The sequence below is a fragment of the Nycticebus coucang genome, chromosome 10 (genome assembly GCF_027406575.1).
Source record: "Nycticebus coucang isolate mNycCou1 chromosome 10, mNycCou1.pri, whole genome shotgun sequence".
Lineage (NCBI taxonomy): Eukaryota > Metazoa > Chordata > Mammalia > Primates > Lorisidae > Nycticebus > Nycticebus coucang.
The window spans coordinates 26,576,055-26,597,003 of NC_069789.1; the positions used below are offsets into that span (position 1 = coordinate 26,576,055).

Here is a 20,949-nt window from a genome sequence, read left to right on the forward strand (position 1 = left end):
AAAAATGTGCATTTCTAAAGGAGTAAGTAGTAAAGGTTTCTTTTAAGTAGTTTTTTTTTTTTTTGTCTTTTACTCCAAAGTTCTTTTTATTGTATCATTTTTTCCCCCAGAGATAAAAAGGAATAATTCAGCTAAGACAATCAAATTATTGCTTTCAAATTGTTTTTAACCTAAAAGACTTGAATTATTCTGGAGAGACTTTCTCTATATTATCTGCCTAGTTTCCTCATACTAATTTTGGGGGGACACATTTAAAAGAATAATCTGTCATTTCCAGTGGCATTGATATTGAATCTGAGGCATTGCCTAGGATTGTGGGCCAGAGGCAGGAACATGGAATGGCCTTTCTCACAGGGACTGCTGGGCACCTGGAGGCTTCCTGGGAATTCTGCTTCTGTCTTTAGTCTTGAGGCGATAGGAGAAGGCCTGGGGGATTAGGCGTGGAGGTCTACATTATCCTCTGGCCTTGCCTCCCGAGACACTGTCCTTTGTGCCTGGGGAAGTGCTTTACACATATGCCTCTGCTGCTCTCTAAATGAAGGATGAGTTTTTAGATCCTCAATGCATCTCCCTCTGATACTTCTGTAAGATAAAATGTAATGAAGTACTTGCAAAATGAAATTGTAAAAAATACCCCAAAGACATAAATCTGGACTCAACAAACAAAACATTACTCCATCTAATTGCTAATCCTTGCTTTCCAATTGTGTACATTGTCATTCCGTCCTAGACGGGTGACACACAGATGGCAGACTGACCGTGGCCTTCAAACCATGGGCTGAGTAGGTGACACTGCTTTACATCCTCAGTGATCCACTCTACGAAGTGTGTTCTCCGTTTTACAGATCAGGACATTGAAGTTCAAAGACATTAAGATGCTCAAGGATATGCAGGTGCCAGAGCAGGAATTCAGACCCAGAGTGGCAGCTACCACCCTACAGGGCCTCTTTGTTATAATTAGGGGAAAATTTATCTTTGTCTGAACTGATTGGCTTTTGCCTTCTGCCCTCACTCTGCCCTGTTCTAATGCACTCACCCTTTCCCTCCCTCCCTCTGTCAGGATAGAAGGGTGGGGGAGAAGGCAGTGAGAGGGAGAAGGAGCACAGAGACTAAGACTAGCCTCCTGGTTGTTTCATTGTACGTGTTTACAAAGCGGTAGCAGCAGTGGAGTTAATTTAATAGCTAATCAAATTTCAGATTATTTGGTAATCAAGTTTTGGCAGTAGAAGTTGAATACCTATAAATTTAATATATAATCCAGTTTTGGAGTACCTATTAATTTAATTACTGTATGCTATCCTTGGACTCCCCTTATAAGAAATTTCTACATATAGTCATTCAGGTAATGGGGATTCAAGATAATATGGAAAATAAATTGATATTTAATGATCTCCAAAAATATGTGTGAATACATTCCCATTATCCACTGCTTTTTTGTTTTTTGTTTTTTTTCTTTTTAAACAGATCCTTACATGGAAACACAGCCCTACCTCCTAAGGCACTTTAAGATTATTTCTTTATTAAGAGCATTAACTGAATCTGATGTGAGTTGAAACAGATTCAAAATAATCATTTTTTTTCTGATTCCACGTTCTAATTCTGTAGATGTCGGTCTTTCCTCTGTTCTGAGTTAATCTGTTAGATCTGGTGTGAGATAGGGATTCACTTTGATTTTATTGCTTGTAACATCCCCATTTTCCCAGCACCATTTATGGAAGAGGGGGTCTCCTCTCCAGTGTATGTTTCTGTTTGCTTTGTCAAAGATCAATTGGTTGTAGATGTGTAGTTTTATTTCTGGGCCCTCTGTCCTGTTCTGCGGATCTTTGTATCTGCTTTTCCACCAATGTGACCATGGCATGGCGGCCTCTCCTGCCTTGCCTTATTCTGCGAAGCTCTGTAGTGTGCTGCCTCCAAATTTCTTCTTTTAGCTTGGAAGGATTACCTTGGCTGATCATGTCGCTTTTGATTCCATATAAAATTTAGGATTTGTTTCTAATATTGTGGAAAATGACATTGGTGTTTTGATGGGAATTATATTGAACCTGTGAAATCGTTTTGAGCAGTAGCATTTTAACAATATTAGATTTTTTTGAGACAGAGACTCACTATGTCCCCCTGGGTTGAGTGCTGTGATGTCACAGCTCACAGCAGCCTCCAACTCTTAGGCTTAAGCAATTCTCTTGCCTCAGACTCCCAAGTAGCTGGGACTCCAGGTGCCCACCACCATGCCCTGCTATTTTTTGTTGGAGTTGTCATTGTTGTTTGGCTGGCCCAGGCTGGGTTTGAACCTCCCAGCTCTGGTGTACAGGCACCGAGCCACAATATTATTTCTTCTAGTTCAAGAGCACGGGTTGTTTCTGCACTTGTTTGTATCATCAGTAGTTTCTTTGCTCAGAGTTTTGTGGTTCCCCATGCTCAGGCACTGAGGATGATGGGGCTGGGCTAAGCACTTCTGTCCTCAGGTCCCCTGCTGGTATGTTTGGGCACTGGCTGTGGATGGCAGAGGAGGGGTGGTCTCCAGGCCCCAGCCTAGCAGAATGGAGGGGATTCTTTTAATGATCGCAGCCATAAACAAGTGACTGGGGAGGGTATGCACTAGCCCCAGGTTGTGGCTGCAAGAAGGTAGCTTGTCTTCAGAGCACTTTTAAATGTGTCATGGCTTTACTAGGGGTGGCAGGGTTGCTGCAGTTGGGCCCTGTATGCAGCAGGCCCAGAGGGGCCAGCTGCGGGTGGATGTCACAGAGCTCTGTGATGTAGAAACAGAGGGGCTGTTGGGCCCCGGGACAGGGTGCTGTCTGGTTGGGCCTGGCTTCTCAGATTGGCACCTTGCTGGACTTGCTTATGACTGAGGCTGTGTGGGACCCACAGTGAGCTCCCTCTCTGGAGCAAGGCTGTCCCGGGATCTCTGGGCGGCTCGCTGCGTTAATCCCAGGGCCTGTGTGGGTCGCGCAGCTGTCCCTCAGCTAGGATTGCAGGAGTCTGTGGTGGGAATGTGAACCGCAACTCTTCCCACAGTAGGGAACCTCTCCGGGGTCCCAGCTGATCCTGGCTGGGCAGCCTGCCTGGATTGGCTCCCCTTCCTTTCCTGAAGTCATTCCTCTCACTCCTTTTTGAATTCTAGAATTCTCTTTTGAGTGAGGTTTGACCTGTGATTACCTGCTTGCTATCTCTTTTGTTTCTTCTTTGTAGAGGAAACGTGTGCCAGCTGCCTCTAGCCAGCCATTTGAATCCTCCTCCTTCATCTATTTTTCTTGCAGTTTTAATAATTTTCCAGGTGATGATGACACCTGTTCGGCCAAGGAACACACTTCGAGAATCACGGGTCTAGATTTTGCAGGGACCAATTAGAAGTCTTTTGCATTGATCCACTCAGGATACAATATATTATAGAACTAAATGTAGACAATAGAATTGAGGTGGGTTGGCTTCTAAAAGTTAGGAGGTTTTGTACTTGACAGACCCTGATACCATAGCAGAACACGCAGGTGAATGGCAGGGAGGAGCACAGATTAATTTCTAGATTTCTAACTGTGCTTGGTGAATGGGAAGCAGAGTTGCCTTTATCTTCACATGTGGAATAAAGTAGGAGAATCTGGCTGGAGGTTTTGGTTTGGAACGGACAGGAATTTGGTTTTAGACATGTTGCCTAGAGATCTGTGTGGGTCAAGTAAGTGGAGATAACTTTCAGGAAAGCAGGAGACGGCCAAGTTGAAGATGTAAGCAGGCAGGTCCACGTGGGAGACACTACAGGTCAGAAAGGAAGGAGAGTGAGGTTCAGAGAACAGAGCTCTGGAAATCACAGTGATTCACCTTCCGAAGAACTGAGACCTGGCAAGAGCCCTGGGGGAGAGAGTTTGTCTAAGGGTGTGAGCAACCTGTCGACACTCCACGGAGTTCAAAGGATCTATGGATTCAAAGGTGTCCACTGCATCCAGGAACCAGAAGATGATGGGAAACCATAGTCAAAGCCGTTTCATCAGTCAGCATGAATGGGCCCAAATGGCATTAGTCTAAAATTAGAAATGGATTTCAGGACAACAGTACTCACCGACTGCTTCTCTTATGCTACATTTCTGTTCAGCCCTGAAGAGGATAATGCTATTGATATACTTTGCTGTACTAGTGGATTAATATTCAAATTTTAACCAAGTTTTTCTAAGTGAAAATTAAGAAGATGTTTGAGAGTCAATTTAGAATCAAAAGTTATCTGTTGTTTTTTTTTTTCCTTTGAGAAAGTAGTGCTGCTTAGAAGTGTTCAGAGATGATCAGGCAGGTTTTGTGGCTGGTCCTTCTGAAAGTGTTTTGTTTGATTCTACACCCCCAACCCTGCTGGGGAACCGAGAGTGCTGTTCTTGCTGTTAGGAATAATGTTTTACTCTGTGACTGTGTGTGACAGCTGGGTGTGATTATTTTACGAGTTTCCTGATTGACCCAATTTAAACCAAAAAGGAAGACAAGGTAACAAATGTGATAGCTGTTAAGGCAGCTGTCACTTCTGGTAATTTGAGCATAATTGTTTTTCTTTTCTTTTCCTCCAATGTTTTTCTAAGCAGATTTAAAAGAAAATGCTGAGAGTATATAGAAATTACTGCCAGTAACATGATCAGGACCTGGGATAGGAGATTCACAAGCAGAATTTCTTAGTGCACTTGGTCACCCAGAAAGCATGGTTAAAATATGCCTGCCTGTGTGCAGTCTGCCTGCCTCTGATTTAGGACACCTGTCCATGGGATTGTATGCACTAACTTTCCAAGACTCACCATAAATTCAGACTTGAGATTGAGCTGATGCAGCCCTTTCAATTGCATGCTCATGTTCCTCTATTCATTAGTTGGAAGTTCTCCACAAAACGTGGGTCAAATGCAGAAAGGCAGGAACTGCCAGTAAAACAATAAGGTTTCTAAATGACCCAAATAAAAGCATATTTTCTATTTCGTGGTACAACTGATGTAGTCTAGCAGATTCTCCACCTGTGTACTTTCATTTTGCCCTTGAATTGTTAACCTGTGGTTTAAGGAACACTTCCCGAATTGGAGGCTGCAAATGATCAAATGTAATCATTATTTTATGGAGACCAAACTTGCCACACTGTTAGAAATTTAACTTGTGGATAGATCAGATTCTTAGAAGACTGGTAAAAAAATTTGTCTTTCAGACTGATGATCGATACTGGGGGGAAATTGTTGATTTGGGAGATTTAAGATATTAAACCCCAAAGCTCTCTTCAAACATTAAGTAAAAGGTTTTGAGTACTTTAAGTAATGATGCAAGTACGTTAATTAATGATACTTTAATTTGTTCTTCAATTAGGTTTTTACAGTATTTGGTATTAAGCATATTGAAATTCACATTAACGTTTTCCTTTTTTCCTTCCTTGATTGATTAGGTTGTCAAGTTGTTAAGCAACAAAAGATCACAAGCAGTTGGAATATTAATGTCTAGTCTTCATTTAGATATGAAAGACATACAACATGGTAAGTGTAAAAATAAAAATTCACCTGTTGGATATTAAAATTTAGGCTGAAGGACATGATGGTGGTTTGGTGGTAAATTATTTCTAACTTAGGGTTTCTATGCATTGAGATTGGTATATTTCCTGAAAGTGCTACCAAACTTTCTCCCGTCATTGTTTCTGAAAGGGTTACTATTAACTTGGCTATTCTATTATTTCTGTACCTTGGGAAAAGTTCAATTTTCATGTCACATTATCTTTGTTAAGGTTCTATAGCAAAGTTCCCCATACTGGATGGCTTAGCCACAACAGAAATTTATTTCTCATTGTTCTAGAACTGGAAGTCCAAGATTGGGGTTCTAGCATGTTTGGGTTCTGGTTAGAGCCCTCTGTAGACAGCCATCTTCTCCTGGTATCTTCCGGTGGTGGAAAGAAGGCAAGAGAGCTCTCTTGGGTCTCTCTGTAAGGGCACAAATTCTATTCATGAGATCTAATAATGATCCTTGTGATCTAATAATGTCCCAAACATCCTACCTCTAATGCCATCACATTGGGGGTTAGAATTGTAATATATATAAATTATGGGAAAGGCAGAAACGTTCAGTCCAATGCAGATATATTTAGTCCGTGTTAATAAACATTTAATTTTCATATTATAGGAAGCACTAGGCCTAATGTGCTCTGCAAATAGACCATATCTAAAGTATCTGATTCTGCACGCCATGCTCAAAGAGATATTGATAAACACTAGTGTGAGCCAATAGGGTTGTGCTTCACACACTGAAAATGCCTGGAGAAGATAGTCCTCAGGAGAAAAAAAAAAAATGATTGAGTCCTGAGTCTCAAGTGTTTGATATGCTAATATAAAGGAGAAGGAATAAACCTATCAGATCAGCCACAGCCAGCTGGGGAGTTTCAGGAAAGCATGTTTCATTTGTTTTAAGAAGGTTCTTATGATTAGTGATGTCACGTAATAAACTAGATTGTCATTTTTAGTGATGAAAGGAAAACGAAACTTCTCAGGAGGCTGAATAACTGTTCCTGATGTTTTTAAAGCATTGGATGGGACACGGGATGTACCCTTTTGTCTTCCTCTTCTAAGATACTTGGAGATGCCCAAAGAGTCACCAAAGCCGATTCACTATACACAACCAGCTATGGTGAAAAACTGGTCCTCCTCATTTGTGACAACTCTCATGTAAAACCTGGGCTCTTCTCAACATAGAGGAATTGAATTGTTTTTCCTAATAACCATCAAAGATGATTTCAAATTGTTCTTGCGCACTGGTGTTACTGACAGTGCCGTGACACACAGAAACAGTGATAGCTTGGCATTGGTGTTGTGTGTTTAACTTACATCTTTAACCAGGCTTAGATAGTGTTTTTGTTTTTGTATTTGCAATTAGGGTGATTTCTGATGTTTTTCAAATGGATTTGGAGTTAATATTTTAATATTTGAATTCCACCCTATAATGGTCAGGCGATATCCCTATGCTGTGTCTTCCTGTCACATTTATGCTGAGAGATAGTGCCCAAAGGTGAACAGGGGAATTAAGTTTATATTCAGAATGCCCCATAAGCTGCCCAGCACCTTAGACTAGATTTAAGCATCTTGAATTATCCAGCGGAATGCCAGGTTACCTATTAAAGAAATATGATTTTAAGTGTAACGCAGACCTCCTGAATCAGGAAAGCATTTAACTGGCGTTCTAGCTTACCCCTTTATAAATGTAGATTCTATCTGTTAGGCTTAAAATGTTGTGTGGACTAATTCACAAATAGCACGAGCTTGGAATGCCCTGTCCATTGATGAGTAACTCTTAATCACAATTTAAGTTTTTATGAAATTGTTTTGATGGTGAGGAAACTTCCTCAAGCTGAAATGTTTGGGGCCATAGACATGGAAGAGAACGCCAGGGCTGGCGCCAAGAAGGAGTTGGTGTTTTCTCAAGCTGGCAGATGGAGCCCAGTTGAGTCATAGAGCAAAATCTGAAAATAATGATATGGTCCTTTTCCTTCAGTCAAATATTCAACTCGGGTTGAGTTAATAACGAGAACCTTATGAACAAAGGAGTCCTCTTGACATCTGCGTCTGTGGTAAAGCCAGTGAGAGTTCATTGAAAATTTGCTCGCTAGACATGCAACGCTAAATAACACGGCCTGAACATCAGTAGTTGAAGGGTCACGCAGAATTATGCATCAACTTTATCCCGTTAGGATGTAAAGTGATTGCTTGAGTCTCTTTGAAACCCTGTACATGGTCTTCTAAGAAATTAAAAAAAAAAAAAAAGGCTGCCTTCCAAATCCAAAGAGGTGAGTGGTGGTGCCCTTGTGTGGATGTAACCCTGTTCTGTCTGTTTATCATCTGGAACCACGATTTACATGTATGAATCACTTGTGGCCTCTAGAATAAACTTGACTTCTCCGAGGATATGCCTCCACTGAGAAATCCACAGAAGCATAAACATCATTGATTTTGGATATAGAAGTGGCCACAAAATTTAACCAGACCTCCACAGTCATTTTGTACAAGAGCAAACGAGGTCCTGTTAGTGGTCCGGCTTCTTTCTCAGCGTCACGCAGCTTGTTAACGGAACACACAGAACTTGCACCAGAGTCTCTTCATTTACCAGACTTTTTGGTGTTTGTTGATTTATTTTTATTCAGATGTGTGGCTCCTTTAAGACTGTACTTCTTCTATGACTAGCATTGGTTTCTCTAAAACAAAGTATATGTAGAATTGTTAGAATTTTAGGAAGGGTTGTTTGCTCTGCTTCTCAACTTTCCTCTAGAGTTGAATTTACTTTGTAACCTTTCTATTTTAAAGTGCCCTCTTAGAATAATTAGTGCGCATAATATTTGAAGGTCTGGTTGTAGTCTCCTTATTTCCCAACGTAGCAGATGCAGAGAGTCCTCAGCAAAGCCTACTGTCAAAAAATAGGAGAGAAGAGGTCAGGTTCTCGACTGAGTTTATTAACGCGGCCAATTTAAGTGAGGCATCCCCAAATAATTAACTCTGTGTGCCGGTGTGTAAAACTTACTATGGCAGGCCGAGCTGCTAGAAGGCAATAGTCCATCTAGCTGGTAACTTCTAAACTGACCAGCAGTTACAACGTGATGGCTCTGAAAAATCCCACTCCGTGGTTTGGAACAATTTAAAATCTATGATGGAGGTGCCTAGCAGAGGGGATTTGCCCCCCTTTTGTTTGCTAGGGTGTGGGGGCACTATGAGTTTGAGATTGCCTTAAACTGGGGGTCCCTTCAGGCAGTGTTAGCTGCTTGTCTATTGTATAGCTGGGTTTCCCTGAGTTTGCATAGACCTTTGAGTCCCAGTTTATTGTGGGGAGGGTCTATAATCTGTATATTGAATGGGCTCTGGGCTTGGACATTTGGCTTCTAGCCCCATGAAGCTGTCAATAGAAATTCAAATTTATTAGGATAGGCAAATAGCCTTGGGCAGAAGCAGTTTCCAAGCTGGCTGCTTTCTCTGGGTTCTCCCCTCCCATTTGTTTAGCGTACTAATTCCTTAGTATCATGTTAGATTGTTTACCCCTTTACAATATTTTACAAATATGTTTTATCCAGAATCTTCAGTTGTTGGTGGGAGAGTGATTCAAATAATTTAGTCTGCTATTCCTCTAAGTTGGCATTATGTGAGTATCTTACAGCTTTGTAATAGCGGTTTAGTTTTGTGAAAACAGTTTGAAAAATTTTATATATTTAGTCCATATTTCAGGGGTCAATACGCTATTCACAGATCTTCGGTTCATTTTGGTAGATAATAAGGAGCTGTAAAAATTTTAAATTCCATATGGCTTGGCTTTCTCTCTCTAACCCTCCCTGCTCCAATCTTGCTACTATGTAGAGGATCCATGTAATTTCTCATCCTAACTGGGATATGTCTAAGAGTGGAAGGAGACGCTGGTAATAACATCGCCTGGATAACAAATGTAACATGGACACTTTACAGGTATGCTGGTAATATGGCCAGGCTTCTACCAGGTGTAACTGAAACAACTTCAGATCTAATCCTCTCTCCTACACAAATAATTTATTTATTGGCCAGCAGAAACAAAACAGTTTGAAAAGTCTGCTTTGTGCACTTGAAGTTGTCTAGCTCTCTGTCCTTATAGGTGCTCTTACTGTGATCTTCTCTGAAATGTTTACCCCAGACTGATGCAAACACATCATAGAGGTAGGAATCTCTTTCCCTTAAAGTCTTCACCTGGCAACTAGAGACCCACCTTGGCCAGGGACTCAACCCAGTACCGTTTAGCTTCTAGGGCTGAGGCAGCCCCCTTAAAGATCCACTGGCTTCTTGTATTCCATAATTTCACCAAAGCCCATAGCAGACAATAGTGTGCTAATTATAAGCATCCACTGTTGATCTTGATAGGGATTGCTGGGCAGCTTACACTAACCATTTCTAGAACATGATCTTTCCTGCACACTCCTGGTCAACCATCCCTGAGGTTAGGGCCTTGGATGATGCAAAACGTTGAAACTTTAAGTGGCTCATACATACTGTGAGATTCCTTCTGCGAACATATTTTAAAATGGATTATAAATATTGCAATGAGGAATACCTAATATAGTAGAACTTCTGTAAATTGCCTAAAAGACTGTAACAAACTAGTCAACATAGGGAGGTGGTCAGCGTAAGGAACTCGGCCTGCTGTACTGATACGTACATGTGGTGAATGTCCAGTCTATGAAAATTAGGGCAACTTATGGAGGTGATCAGTGTAGGGAGGTGGGCAGCTATGGAGGTTCCACTGTATATATTTCATGATTCCACTCATACGAATTTCAACATCCTACAGTGATGGCCGTCCCTAGGGTTTTAATGACTCTGGTTCCTTCTTAACTTTTATGTCTGCCCCATCTATAGCTAACTGGCATTGGGGCCCCTGCACAAAAATTGCTAGATTATGTCTTTGGTGAAATTTCTATCTTGTTTTAAACATTATTGATGAAAATCATGTATCCCCCATGAGAAATACAATTGATACGGTCAATGTAATTGTGGCTGTTCTTCAATCTCTAAGCCTAATAACTGATTTCTCAATCACCCTTTATTTGAAAATCCATGGTTAAGGGTATCTTATAAGGACAATACACATACTTTTAGGTTTAAATCAGAAATTCTGGTAAAATCTCAGTATTATTTACAGCTCTTCATGGAACTGATTCAGCTCCTGTTCTTGTGATCTGTCATTGTCTTTCTTCAAAAGGGCTCAAAGCTGAGAAGCCCTATTTTAAAAATTGTCCAGGAGTGAATTACCTAAGGTTGCAGGTACCAAAACATAATTGCTATTGGTAAACAGGATGTATATTCTAAGATATTTCATAATCAAATATATTTTTAGTATGTGAAGAGATGAAAATGAGTATGAGCTTAAATTTTGCTTTCTTCCTCCCTTCTTCACTCTATTATTATTATTGTTGTTATTTATTTATTTATTTATTAATTTTTTGCGGTTTTTGGCCGGAGCTGGGTTTGAACCCACTACCTCTGGCATATGAGGCCAGCGCCCTACTCCTTTGAGCCACAGGCGCCACCCTCTACTATTATGTTTTTACCATGGTTGTATATAACGGTCCAGAAGAGGGAAGTTAATTTCTAACTTTATAGTGAAGGGAATTGAGGCTTTATAGATTAAGCTCCCTAGTTCTTTACCTCCACAGGGCAGATGAGGCACCCGGTTCCTGCTCCTCCTCCCTCAGTCTCAGTGTTTCCTGGTGTGTGCAGTGTAACAGCAAAAACAAAACCAGCAAAAGAGCATCATGCTTTTGGCTACCAGTTCTTTCATTTTTAGAGGTATTAAGACACCAGAGAATAGGAATATAGCAAACCATTTGTTGCATTGTGTCTGTTTATGCAAACTCCCCAGTCTGCTTACCAACGCTGTTGTTTTGAGAAATGAAGTTGTGAAGTTTTTGCACATCTGAGACTTACCTGAGGAAACTAAATTTCCATGGAAATGATTAATGGAGTTCCTTGTTCTTAATTGAACCATGCTAAGATAAATGAAATAGCTAAGTGTCCCATAACAATGTTTTGATTTAAGGACAGACCACATACGTGATAATGGTCTCATAAGGTGATAATGGAGCTGAAAAGTCCCTACCTCCTGCTGTGACTGTCGTCCAACACGCTACTTTTTTTCTGCATTTCAATATGTGTTGATATAAGACTTACCATGCCTGCAGTGTTAAGACGCCTGCAGTGTTCAGTGCAGTGACAGCCATGCAGCGTGTAGCTTGGAGCAGCAGGCCATGCCACGCCATGTGGCCAACATGTAGGGTGAGCTGCACCCTCTAGGTCTCTGCTTCGTAGAAGCATGTAATGTTCGCACAACATGAAATGGAATTACAGCAAGAGGGCCCTCACCACGAGCAGGATCCCCAGTTTCCTCCTTACTATGAAGGGCTGTTAAACGAGTTCTTACCTGTAAACAAACACATCCACGCCTATACTAAACGCCCAACAAAGTTATTTGTCCTCCTCTTCCTGTATTTCTTAGGAAATGAGCTGTGTCTATAGGTTTTGAAGGTGTTTGAAATGTGGGTCAGCCAGTAAGAAAACGTAAAGGTTTCAGGTTCCTTCCTTCTTTCTTTATGATGAACAGGCTCTACTGTACGTCCTTGCCCGTGGAACAAAGAAGAGGGTAGAATATTGACAAGGATCTGAAGAAACAGGAACTCGTATACTATTGGCAGGAATATAAATTAATATCACCATCTTGGAAAACAGGATGGAGGTTCTTCAAAGAAAATTGAAAGTAGAATTACCATATCATCTAACAATCCCACTGTTGGGCACATGCCCAAACCAATTAAAATCAGTATGTTGAAGGGATGTCTGCGTTCTCATGTTGATTGCAGACTCCTTCACAAGAGCCAAAATATGGAAACAACTTACGTGTCCATCAACGCATGATTGGATTAAAATATGTGGTGTGTATATACACGGTGGAATACTAACCACCCTCAAAATTGTGTCATTTCGCAATAATATGGATGAATTTAGAGGACGTTATGTTAAGTAAAATAAGCAGACACAGGGAGATTAATACTGTATGATCTCCCTCATATGTGGAATCCAAAAACATCAAAGTTATACAATTAGAAAGTAGAGTGCTGTTTATCAGAGCCTGGGTAGGGAATTGAGGGAGATGGAGGAAACAGGGTATATTGGTGAATGGGTATGAAGTTTTAGCTAAGAGGAAAAACCTTGGGTATTTTATTGGACAGCAAGGGGATCATAGTTAATAATGATGCATTGTATATTCTAAAATAGCTAAACAAGAGAATATTCCACAAAGCAGTGATAAATATTTGAGGTAATAGATATGATAAATAAGTAAATATATAAAGTGTAAGAATACTTCCTTAAAAGCCTGGAAATACCCTTTCTGAATCCTAAGAACTTTGAAGGATCTCTTTATGGTGATTCTCTTTGCCTGTATTTGGGCAGCCTTCCCATCCAACACTTCTTTTACCCTGCCCTGCCACCCGGGAATAATGTTTTTCTTATGCAATTTTCCACTAAACAAGTTGTAGGTTACAAACTCCAGGTCCTTTCCGTAGAGTCTAGTTTCATTCTTGGAGACTCAAGCTTTTTCACTTGCCTATTAATTACTGTAAGAGAGTTTATCTACAATCAATTGTTTATTTGGGTAATATTCTCAAAAATTGGGCTCAATGTAGGCAATGTTGTTTTTTCCCACTAGGTTTTTCAGTGTCTGGTTACTTTGAAATTCAGGATATAGAATTTTAAGACCTGCTTCTTATGTTTATTGAGACATTAAAAAGGTAGTAAATGCTATCGGGAGATTTTTTTTTTTTTTTTTTTTTTTTTTTTAATTTTTTTATTAAATCATAAGTGTGTACAATGATATGATTATGGGGCATCATACACTCACTTCATAAACCATTTGACACATTTTTATCACAGTGGTTAACATAGCCTTTCCGGCGTTGTCTCAGTTACTGTGCCAAAACATTTATATTCTACATTTACCAAGTTTCGCAAATACCCCTTGAATGGTTTTCATTGAAATGTAAAGTTGCTTAGAATTAGAAATTTGAGAACAAAGTAGGCTCCAGCGAGCCTATGTAACCTTTTCATCAATTGTAGCCTTGTAGTGGACAAAAGTACTTGTGAGATAGTATACTTTCATTAAAACCTACTTTCAGAAATTTAATATCAAATATGTTTTAATTTAAAATATAAGTTCATTACCTACAGTTTTTGTTTTTTTTAATAAAAGAAAGACCTCATATATCATTTGAAGTCACACATAGATTATTAAATCAAGGCAAAATGAATTCCGAGCCTCTTATTACAAGTCCCAGGAAAAACCCTGAGTTGAACTTAGCTTACATTTTTATGAGGTTGTTCCATAGTTGGACTTTTGCGATTACACTTTTGTGGGAAGAAGGAACACAACATCTGGGGTTAGATCAGAGCTGTGAGCTTAGGATATATTTCTTTTCCTCTGCTACACTTATTATCTGCATCATGTATCAGTATTTGTTTGCATGTTTATTTTTGGCAACCTCCTGACCCCCCCATCCCCACCCCGCCATGGGAAGGATAATTCTGTGAAGGTGGGGACAGCCCACTGCCACTCAGGGCATTGCCCACATAATGCTGCACCTGTTCTTTACAGTCACTGGGTGATTGTTAAAGGAATTGCGTGGACCACATGAGGCACACGTGGAGGCTGAGTCTAAATCTGAGTGCAGAGAGAGAACTTGGTGCGAGACCATAATTAATCACATTCATGTTGACCCTTGCGCCACTTTGTGTTAAAGGTGTGGTTTTTGATAAAACGTTCCTTTTCCATAATCCTTGAGAGGGTTGAGCTGAGGACTGGTGGTTTGAGAGGAGGGGAAGCCCCTTAGAGTGATGCTTGTATATCACAATCGACTTCTGAAGCATTCTGTGCCTTTCGACAAGCACTTCTCTAGCCGGCATCTCAATGTAGCCACGAGGGGTGACTTTCTGGCCCTCTTTATCCAGCCAGATGAAGCGAGGCTCTGAGAGTAATGGAGGTGCTACTGACTGGCACTTTCCACCTTTCCATTCTCGAGCCATATGTGTGCTTTTCCTACGAGGTATGTTCTAGAACTATAATCACAGCACTTCTCCTAACTCTGTGTGCTGAGACATCAGATAAAATGGTTCCGACCCCATGGGCATGTGACGGCATGTTACTTCCCATGGTCATGTGACGGCATGTTACTTCCTGGCAGGCCACAGTGTTGACATGTCACCCTGTTCACTATCTTGCCTCTTGTCTCATGGTCAGCTTTGAACACAACGAGACCTCCACTTCTTTTGTGCATTTTCAGCCAAATATGTCCAGATACATTTTAAAATTAAACATTGAAATCAAATTATTATGTACACATGATTAAGAAAATAAGTTGTACAGAAAGGCTTACAAAGAAAGAAACACAGTTCCTAGTTCCCCACGTGAACTTCATGACTCCCATGATAGATTGTATGGGAATGAATTTTTCCCTTGTTTAAGCCATTGCAGGCTCCTATGAGGATACAATGGAACCCCAGAGGAGGGTTCTCTATCATTGTTGAAAACAGTATGAAGTCCTTATGAATTAAGTTGTAAAGATAATTTCTGAATCGAGTGAGATACTAACCCAAATTATCTGCAAGATTCTTATTAATGCTATTTTTGTACAATTCTAAATTTACAGCTAGACAATTGCTGGTAAGAAGAGTGAAAACCTATAGTCATTTGCCTTCAACAACTAGAGCAGTGGGTGATGTTATTATCCCCATCTTTGGAATGAAATAACTGGGGAATAGAGTAGCAAATGCACCTTAATCAACACACAGTGGGGCTACAGTTTAAGCACAGTCAGTCTGAATCCAGGCCTGCGCTCTAAATCTCTGCTGTACTTCCTGAGAACTCTCGGTGGAAGTGGCTTAAACTGGAAAAGTGGTACGTGGTTATTTTTTTCCTCCATGGTTCGTAACTGTACTGTCAGTCTCTCTGGCTTCCGTTCCTGTATGTAGCACGCTGCTCTTATGCCCTGTAGCTTGAGCACATGTTCATACACCGTGTGAGTGGAGGGGATGGGGCAGAGGGGCAGAAATACAGAGAAACAGAATGCTGGGCAGGGTATAAGGAGGTCACTTGATGGATATATTGGAGGATTTCCTCTGGAATTTCTTCTGTTGCCACTACCTGTGGTATACTCCGCATTCTGTGATTCTGGCATGCTTGGCCAGAGAAAGCTGGAGAGTGGAGGATTTCCCTGAATGACCAACTTCTGTACCAGTCAGAGAGAGGAGGAGGAAAGTTCATTCAGTCAAGGCCTATCATCACCTTAGTAAAATACCTACTTATGAATTTAGGGCACATTATGCATAGAGTAGTGAATTTTGCCATTGTACTCACTAGCCCATGCTCTTCCGACCAAGAAAGACGTCAGCATTGACCTTAACACCACAGAGACTGATCATTCATTCCTTCCTGCTGCCTTAATTTCTCCCAAGGTTTCATCATTCAGTCCCTCAAATAGTAACTGTCTACTTTGTGCCAAGCTCCACTGCTGGCTTTGGGATACAGCAATAAAGACAAAGAGGCAAAAATTGGTTGGGTGCAGTGGCTCATACCTATCATCTCAGCACTTTAGGAGGTCAAGGCAGGAGGATTATTTGAGGCCAAGATTTTAAGACCAGGCCGGGCAACATAGTGCCTGTCTCAAAAAAATAAAAATAAAAATTAGGTGGGCATGGTGGTGCATGCTTATAGTGCCACCTACTTGGGAAAGGTGAGGTGGGAGGATCACCTGAGCTCAGAACGTTGAGGCTGTCATGAGCTGTGATTCCACAACTGCACTCTAACCCGGGGGACAAGACCCTGTCTGGTTAAAAAAATATATTAAAAAAAAAAAAAAAAAAGGAGAAAGAGACAGATTTGTGGCTGTGTGGAACTTATATTTCAGTAGAGGAAAAACAGTTTTTTTTTTTTTGTTTTTTTTTTTTTAAAGCAAGATAGTTGCTATGCTACATGAAGGTAACTCCCATGGGAGAAACAAAAGAAGGGAATGGAAACGGGGTGACAGGGCACAGAATGAGAGGTGGGGGAGAAGTCAGGGAAAGCCCAGGGAAACCGTGACATCTGAAAGGCACAAGCAAAGTGACCCTGTAGGTATCTGTGCACCAGGGAGGACAAAGGTCCTGAGGTGATAATGTCCTGGCACATTAAAGCATGTGGTCATGTGTAAGTGGAGAGAGTACTCATCAGGGGGGAGTCTGTTTATCTGTTTCTCTTGTTTTTTATTTGTTTGTTTGTTTCTTTTTTTAGAGACAGTCTCACTTTGTCGCCCTTAGTAGAGTGCCATGGCATCACAGCTCACAGCAACCTCCAGCTCTTGGGCTTAGGCAATTCTCTTGCCTCAGCCTCCCGAGTAGCTGGGACTACAGGCACCCTCCACACGCCTGGCTATTTTTTTGTTGCAGTTTGGCCAAGGCCGGGTTCGAACCTGCCACCCTCGGTATATGGGTCCAGTGCCCTACTCACTGAGCCACAGGTGCCACCCATATACATTTCTTTTAATCTTAGTACTTTTCCTTTTACAATATGATATAAACAATCTGTTTTAGACTTGTTAGCTTCCAAACTCTTGGACTGCTATATTTGAATGCAGTTATGTTATTAAGCCTTTTTTTTTTTTTTTTTTAAATGAGAAAGAGGATGTGTTTTATCAAGCTTGTGCCTCACCCAATGTTTAAGTACCTGGGTCTGCTAACATTACATTATTTATCTGAGTTAAGGCTTTTGAAATATTTAGATTTTTTTTTAGATAAAATATTCTGTTCATCTTGAATAAAACCCCAATAGTCAATTAAATCCTAATAGGCTTTTATTTTTTTTTGAAACATTTGAAATGTTTAGCATAGTTCCAGAAACATACAGTTTTCACATTGGAGATAAATTCTTTATTTCTAATTTACTCATCCGTGACCTAATGAACACTCATTCCTTCTTCAGTACACATTCCTTAACATTTATTGTTCAGTGCCTGCTTTTTAAAATTTAATCCAGAGCTGTGTAAATGCGTGTGGGGCCTCCTGGCCTCACTGTAGCCGAGCGGTTTGAATCAGCAGTGGAGGTTAGTTGTCATCTTGGCCGTGATCTTTGGAGTGCCTTATTCCCGTCATTTCCTGCACGTTGCACCAGGTCTGGGTGTCACAAAGCCATTATGTCACTTTTCTAGCATTTGTAATACTCTTGAGTAGTAATTTCAGAACACTTAGTGAAAAGCTTCAAGTGTTTAAATATAATGAAGTCTGGGGAGTTAGCTCAATGTTAGTTTTAGGCTCAATGTTAACTCATTCATTTTGTGCCAAAAAGGAATTTTATAAGACAGGGTAAGTTTTCCTTTGTGGTAGCTTGGAGCTGAGAACAAAATACACTTACTTTCCTATCACCTCAGCTGGAAGAGAGGGTTATAGAGGAGATGTGATAGTCCCTAGGAAATTTATAAATAGGAAATTACTGCTGCTTTTTTTTCCTTTTTTTTTTTTTGAGCCCTGGATAGAGTGCTGTTGTATCACAGCTCACAGCGAAATTGCTTCTTCTTGAACTATAAGGATCATAATTTCAGTTGAGATTACATTTTTAAGTGCTTTAGCTAATTTTTAATACTTTAGTGCAAAGCATTTTAGCTATTGGCAACCATTTTTTTTCTCACCCAGATATATTTAGATTGACTATAAACCAAAAAAAAAAAAAAAGCAAAAGACTCTTTATGCGTGGGAATTGTGAAGTTTGAAATCTGCTTTGCTTTTTAATGATTTGATTCTCATCGGATTATTTATAGACAACAGCAGCCAAGGAAAAGACGTTGACAGGTCTCTGTAAAGGCGGAAAGAGGCTCTTCATCTTTCAAGCACAGAAGTTTGGGACTACAGGGAAAGTTCCAAATTTTGGTTCCTTTTTTTTGGATGGAATCTTGAAGAAGCATTTACTATTCATAGAGCAGCGTGAGCTGGAACTGTAATTTTTATCTGGTTGGGCAGGTGGGGAGAAGAGACTTGCGGGTAGCAGTGCAGAGTGAATGAACATCTCTACACTGCAAGTTCACGGTGCCTGAGGTCGATTCAAACCTTGCGCCAATCAGTGGCTCCCATAGGAAGCTTTTCTGAACAGTGAAGCCCATTCTGTGTTGTTTTGTTTTGTTTTACTATCTGCACATAGTGCCAGTGATCAAGGAAGTTCTGGAAGCTCTGACAATAAAAATAGTTTTCTTTAATTGAAAAAATCTCCAACACCATGATAAGAGGACAGATGTATCTTGTGCAATTAAGTCACCATCTGTGGAGTGTTGCAATTGCAGAAATGTTGAAAGTCACTGGGTGTTTAAAGTAATGAAGGAAGGGCGCCGCCTGTGGCTCAGTCGGTAAGGCGCCGGCCCCATATACAGAGGGTGGCAGGTTCAAACTCGGCCCCGGCCGAACTGCAACCAAAAAATAGCCGGGCGTTGTGGCGGGCGCCCGTAGTCCCAGCTACGTGGGAGGCTGAGGCAAGAGAATCGCTGAAGCCCAGGAGTTGGAGGTTGCTGTGAGCTGTGTGAGGCCACGGCACTCTACTGAGGGCCATAAAGTGAGACTCTGTCTCTACAAAAAAAAATAAAATAAAATAAATAAAGTAATGAAGGAAGATGGGTTGGAAGAAGCAAAATGGATAGTCTCCTTGGTCAAGGCATCACCTAAGCGGTGGGGGGTGGGAGTTCATGAACTCTGGAGAATAGAATGTGTGAGGGGATTATAGTAGACAGAAGAAAACTTCCTCCGATAGTTATTTTTCCATTCGCTGGTCACCTGTGGACGTTTAATTAAAGCTCAAAAATGTGAGTGAAATAATTGAACCGAGACAGTTCCATCTTACATTTGAAACGTTTCTCTTCTACCGATAAGTAACCTTTTGTTCATTAAAAGCACATCAGACAGATCCTAATATCTGAAACTTCTCCCTGTATTTAACTGATCCTCTGTTCCCCTATATCAGCGGTTCTCAACCTGTGGGTCGCGACCCACAGGAACTGTACTAAAGGGCCGCAGCATTAGGAAGGTTGAGAACCACTGCCCTACATGATGAAGCATTAAATTAATACTTACACACCTATGTATATATATCAAAAGAAGAAAATAAAAAACTTCATTAATTGAACAAAGAACAAAATAGGACTTAACATACATATACACCAGTGAATCACATGTTTGCACATCTTAGGTATATGTTGATGTATGTAGACTTGAAATTATTCCAAGGGGATTGTGATAAATATTTAGCAGGTGTTAGATTTTTCATGTTTTTAAACTATTTTAGAAAAGTAGTCATAAAGCATGAGTTAATGAAGGTCATTTCTGGAGTACAATGAAAGACATTATGGCTCATCAATGTCTCATCTTGGTACGCAAACTCTAATATTCTCAGAGGTCATAAATTTACAATTAAAAGTTTCAATTATTTTGGATAAGTCTTTAAAATTTCAGTGACCAAACTTCTCAGTTCCTTTCCCTACCTAAACATGTCTGCTGACAGATAAATGTTTACATATTCTAAAGAAGTTGACTATTGAAGTGAATGTTTGGGTGAATTATTTTTAAAAAATAATTTTGTTTCTTTTAAAATAATGATCATAATAATTGTGTTTATAAATTCAAGACTTTCTGTTTGAGTGTCTTTCAGGACGAGGCATGTTTGTGTAGAATTACACTGAAAATTGTTATCATTGGTGTGAAAGTTATTTTGGCATAAGACATTTCAGATTGCTTGTAGGATCTATACTTATGGAGCAACATATATGCTTGCATTCAAAATAAAATTCATTGCTGTTCTCCTACTAGCGCATGTGTTAGAAAACAGTGGCAAAATGTCCCAGAGTTAGGGTCCTATTTCCAGGGTAACTCACTAAGCTGTCTTTTACAAGAGCTTAAATGTTTACCTAAGCAAGAAGGTGAAGTTCATTATGCCCAATAAAGGGCATTTTGCAGTGCTGGTTTATAGAAAACAGCAGACAGTGGATGTTTTACATGAAGTACAGTGCGTTGTTTGAAACTCTTTTGCTCATCTATACGCTGTGCTTAAAATAAACACTCTCTGGGAATATGCCAGTTTTTTTTTCTACCAGCCTTATTCCACACCCTAGATGTCACCCTTTGTCACCTGCCAAAGTCAAATAAATCTTATCTAAACAGTTGAGATAAGCCTTGAGTTGTACCCAGTATGGTCAAATCAACAAACCTCTCCAAAAACAGAAATGAAATACAATATTGCTAGATTAAACAGTCTACAATAGCAATCATGTTTGCATTTAAAGATTTTATTCCAAAAGGATTACAGTCTTGGTATCCATTTTTTTTCCTCCTGCCTAGACAAGACGGCGGCATACTGACTCAAACAAAATGCATTTGTTCTCTAACAATTTAACTTGTCCAGCTCTTATAA

General features: G+C 40.2%; 1 protein-coding gene across 1 annotated transcript in view; it reads left to right on the forward strand.

The window, feature by feature from the left end:
- LOC128596366 (formin-2-like) overlaps positions 1-20,949 on the forward strand; it is a 275,022-nt gene that overhangs the window by 171,622 nt on the left and 82,451 nt on the right. Inside the window, exon 7 of the mRNA XM_053606029.1 lies at positions 5,387-5,474. Coding sequence (XP_053462004.1) covers positions 5,387-5,474 — 88 coding nt within the window. The remainder of the gene's footprint in view (positions 1-5,386; positions 5,475-20,949) is intronic.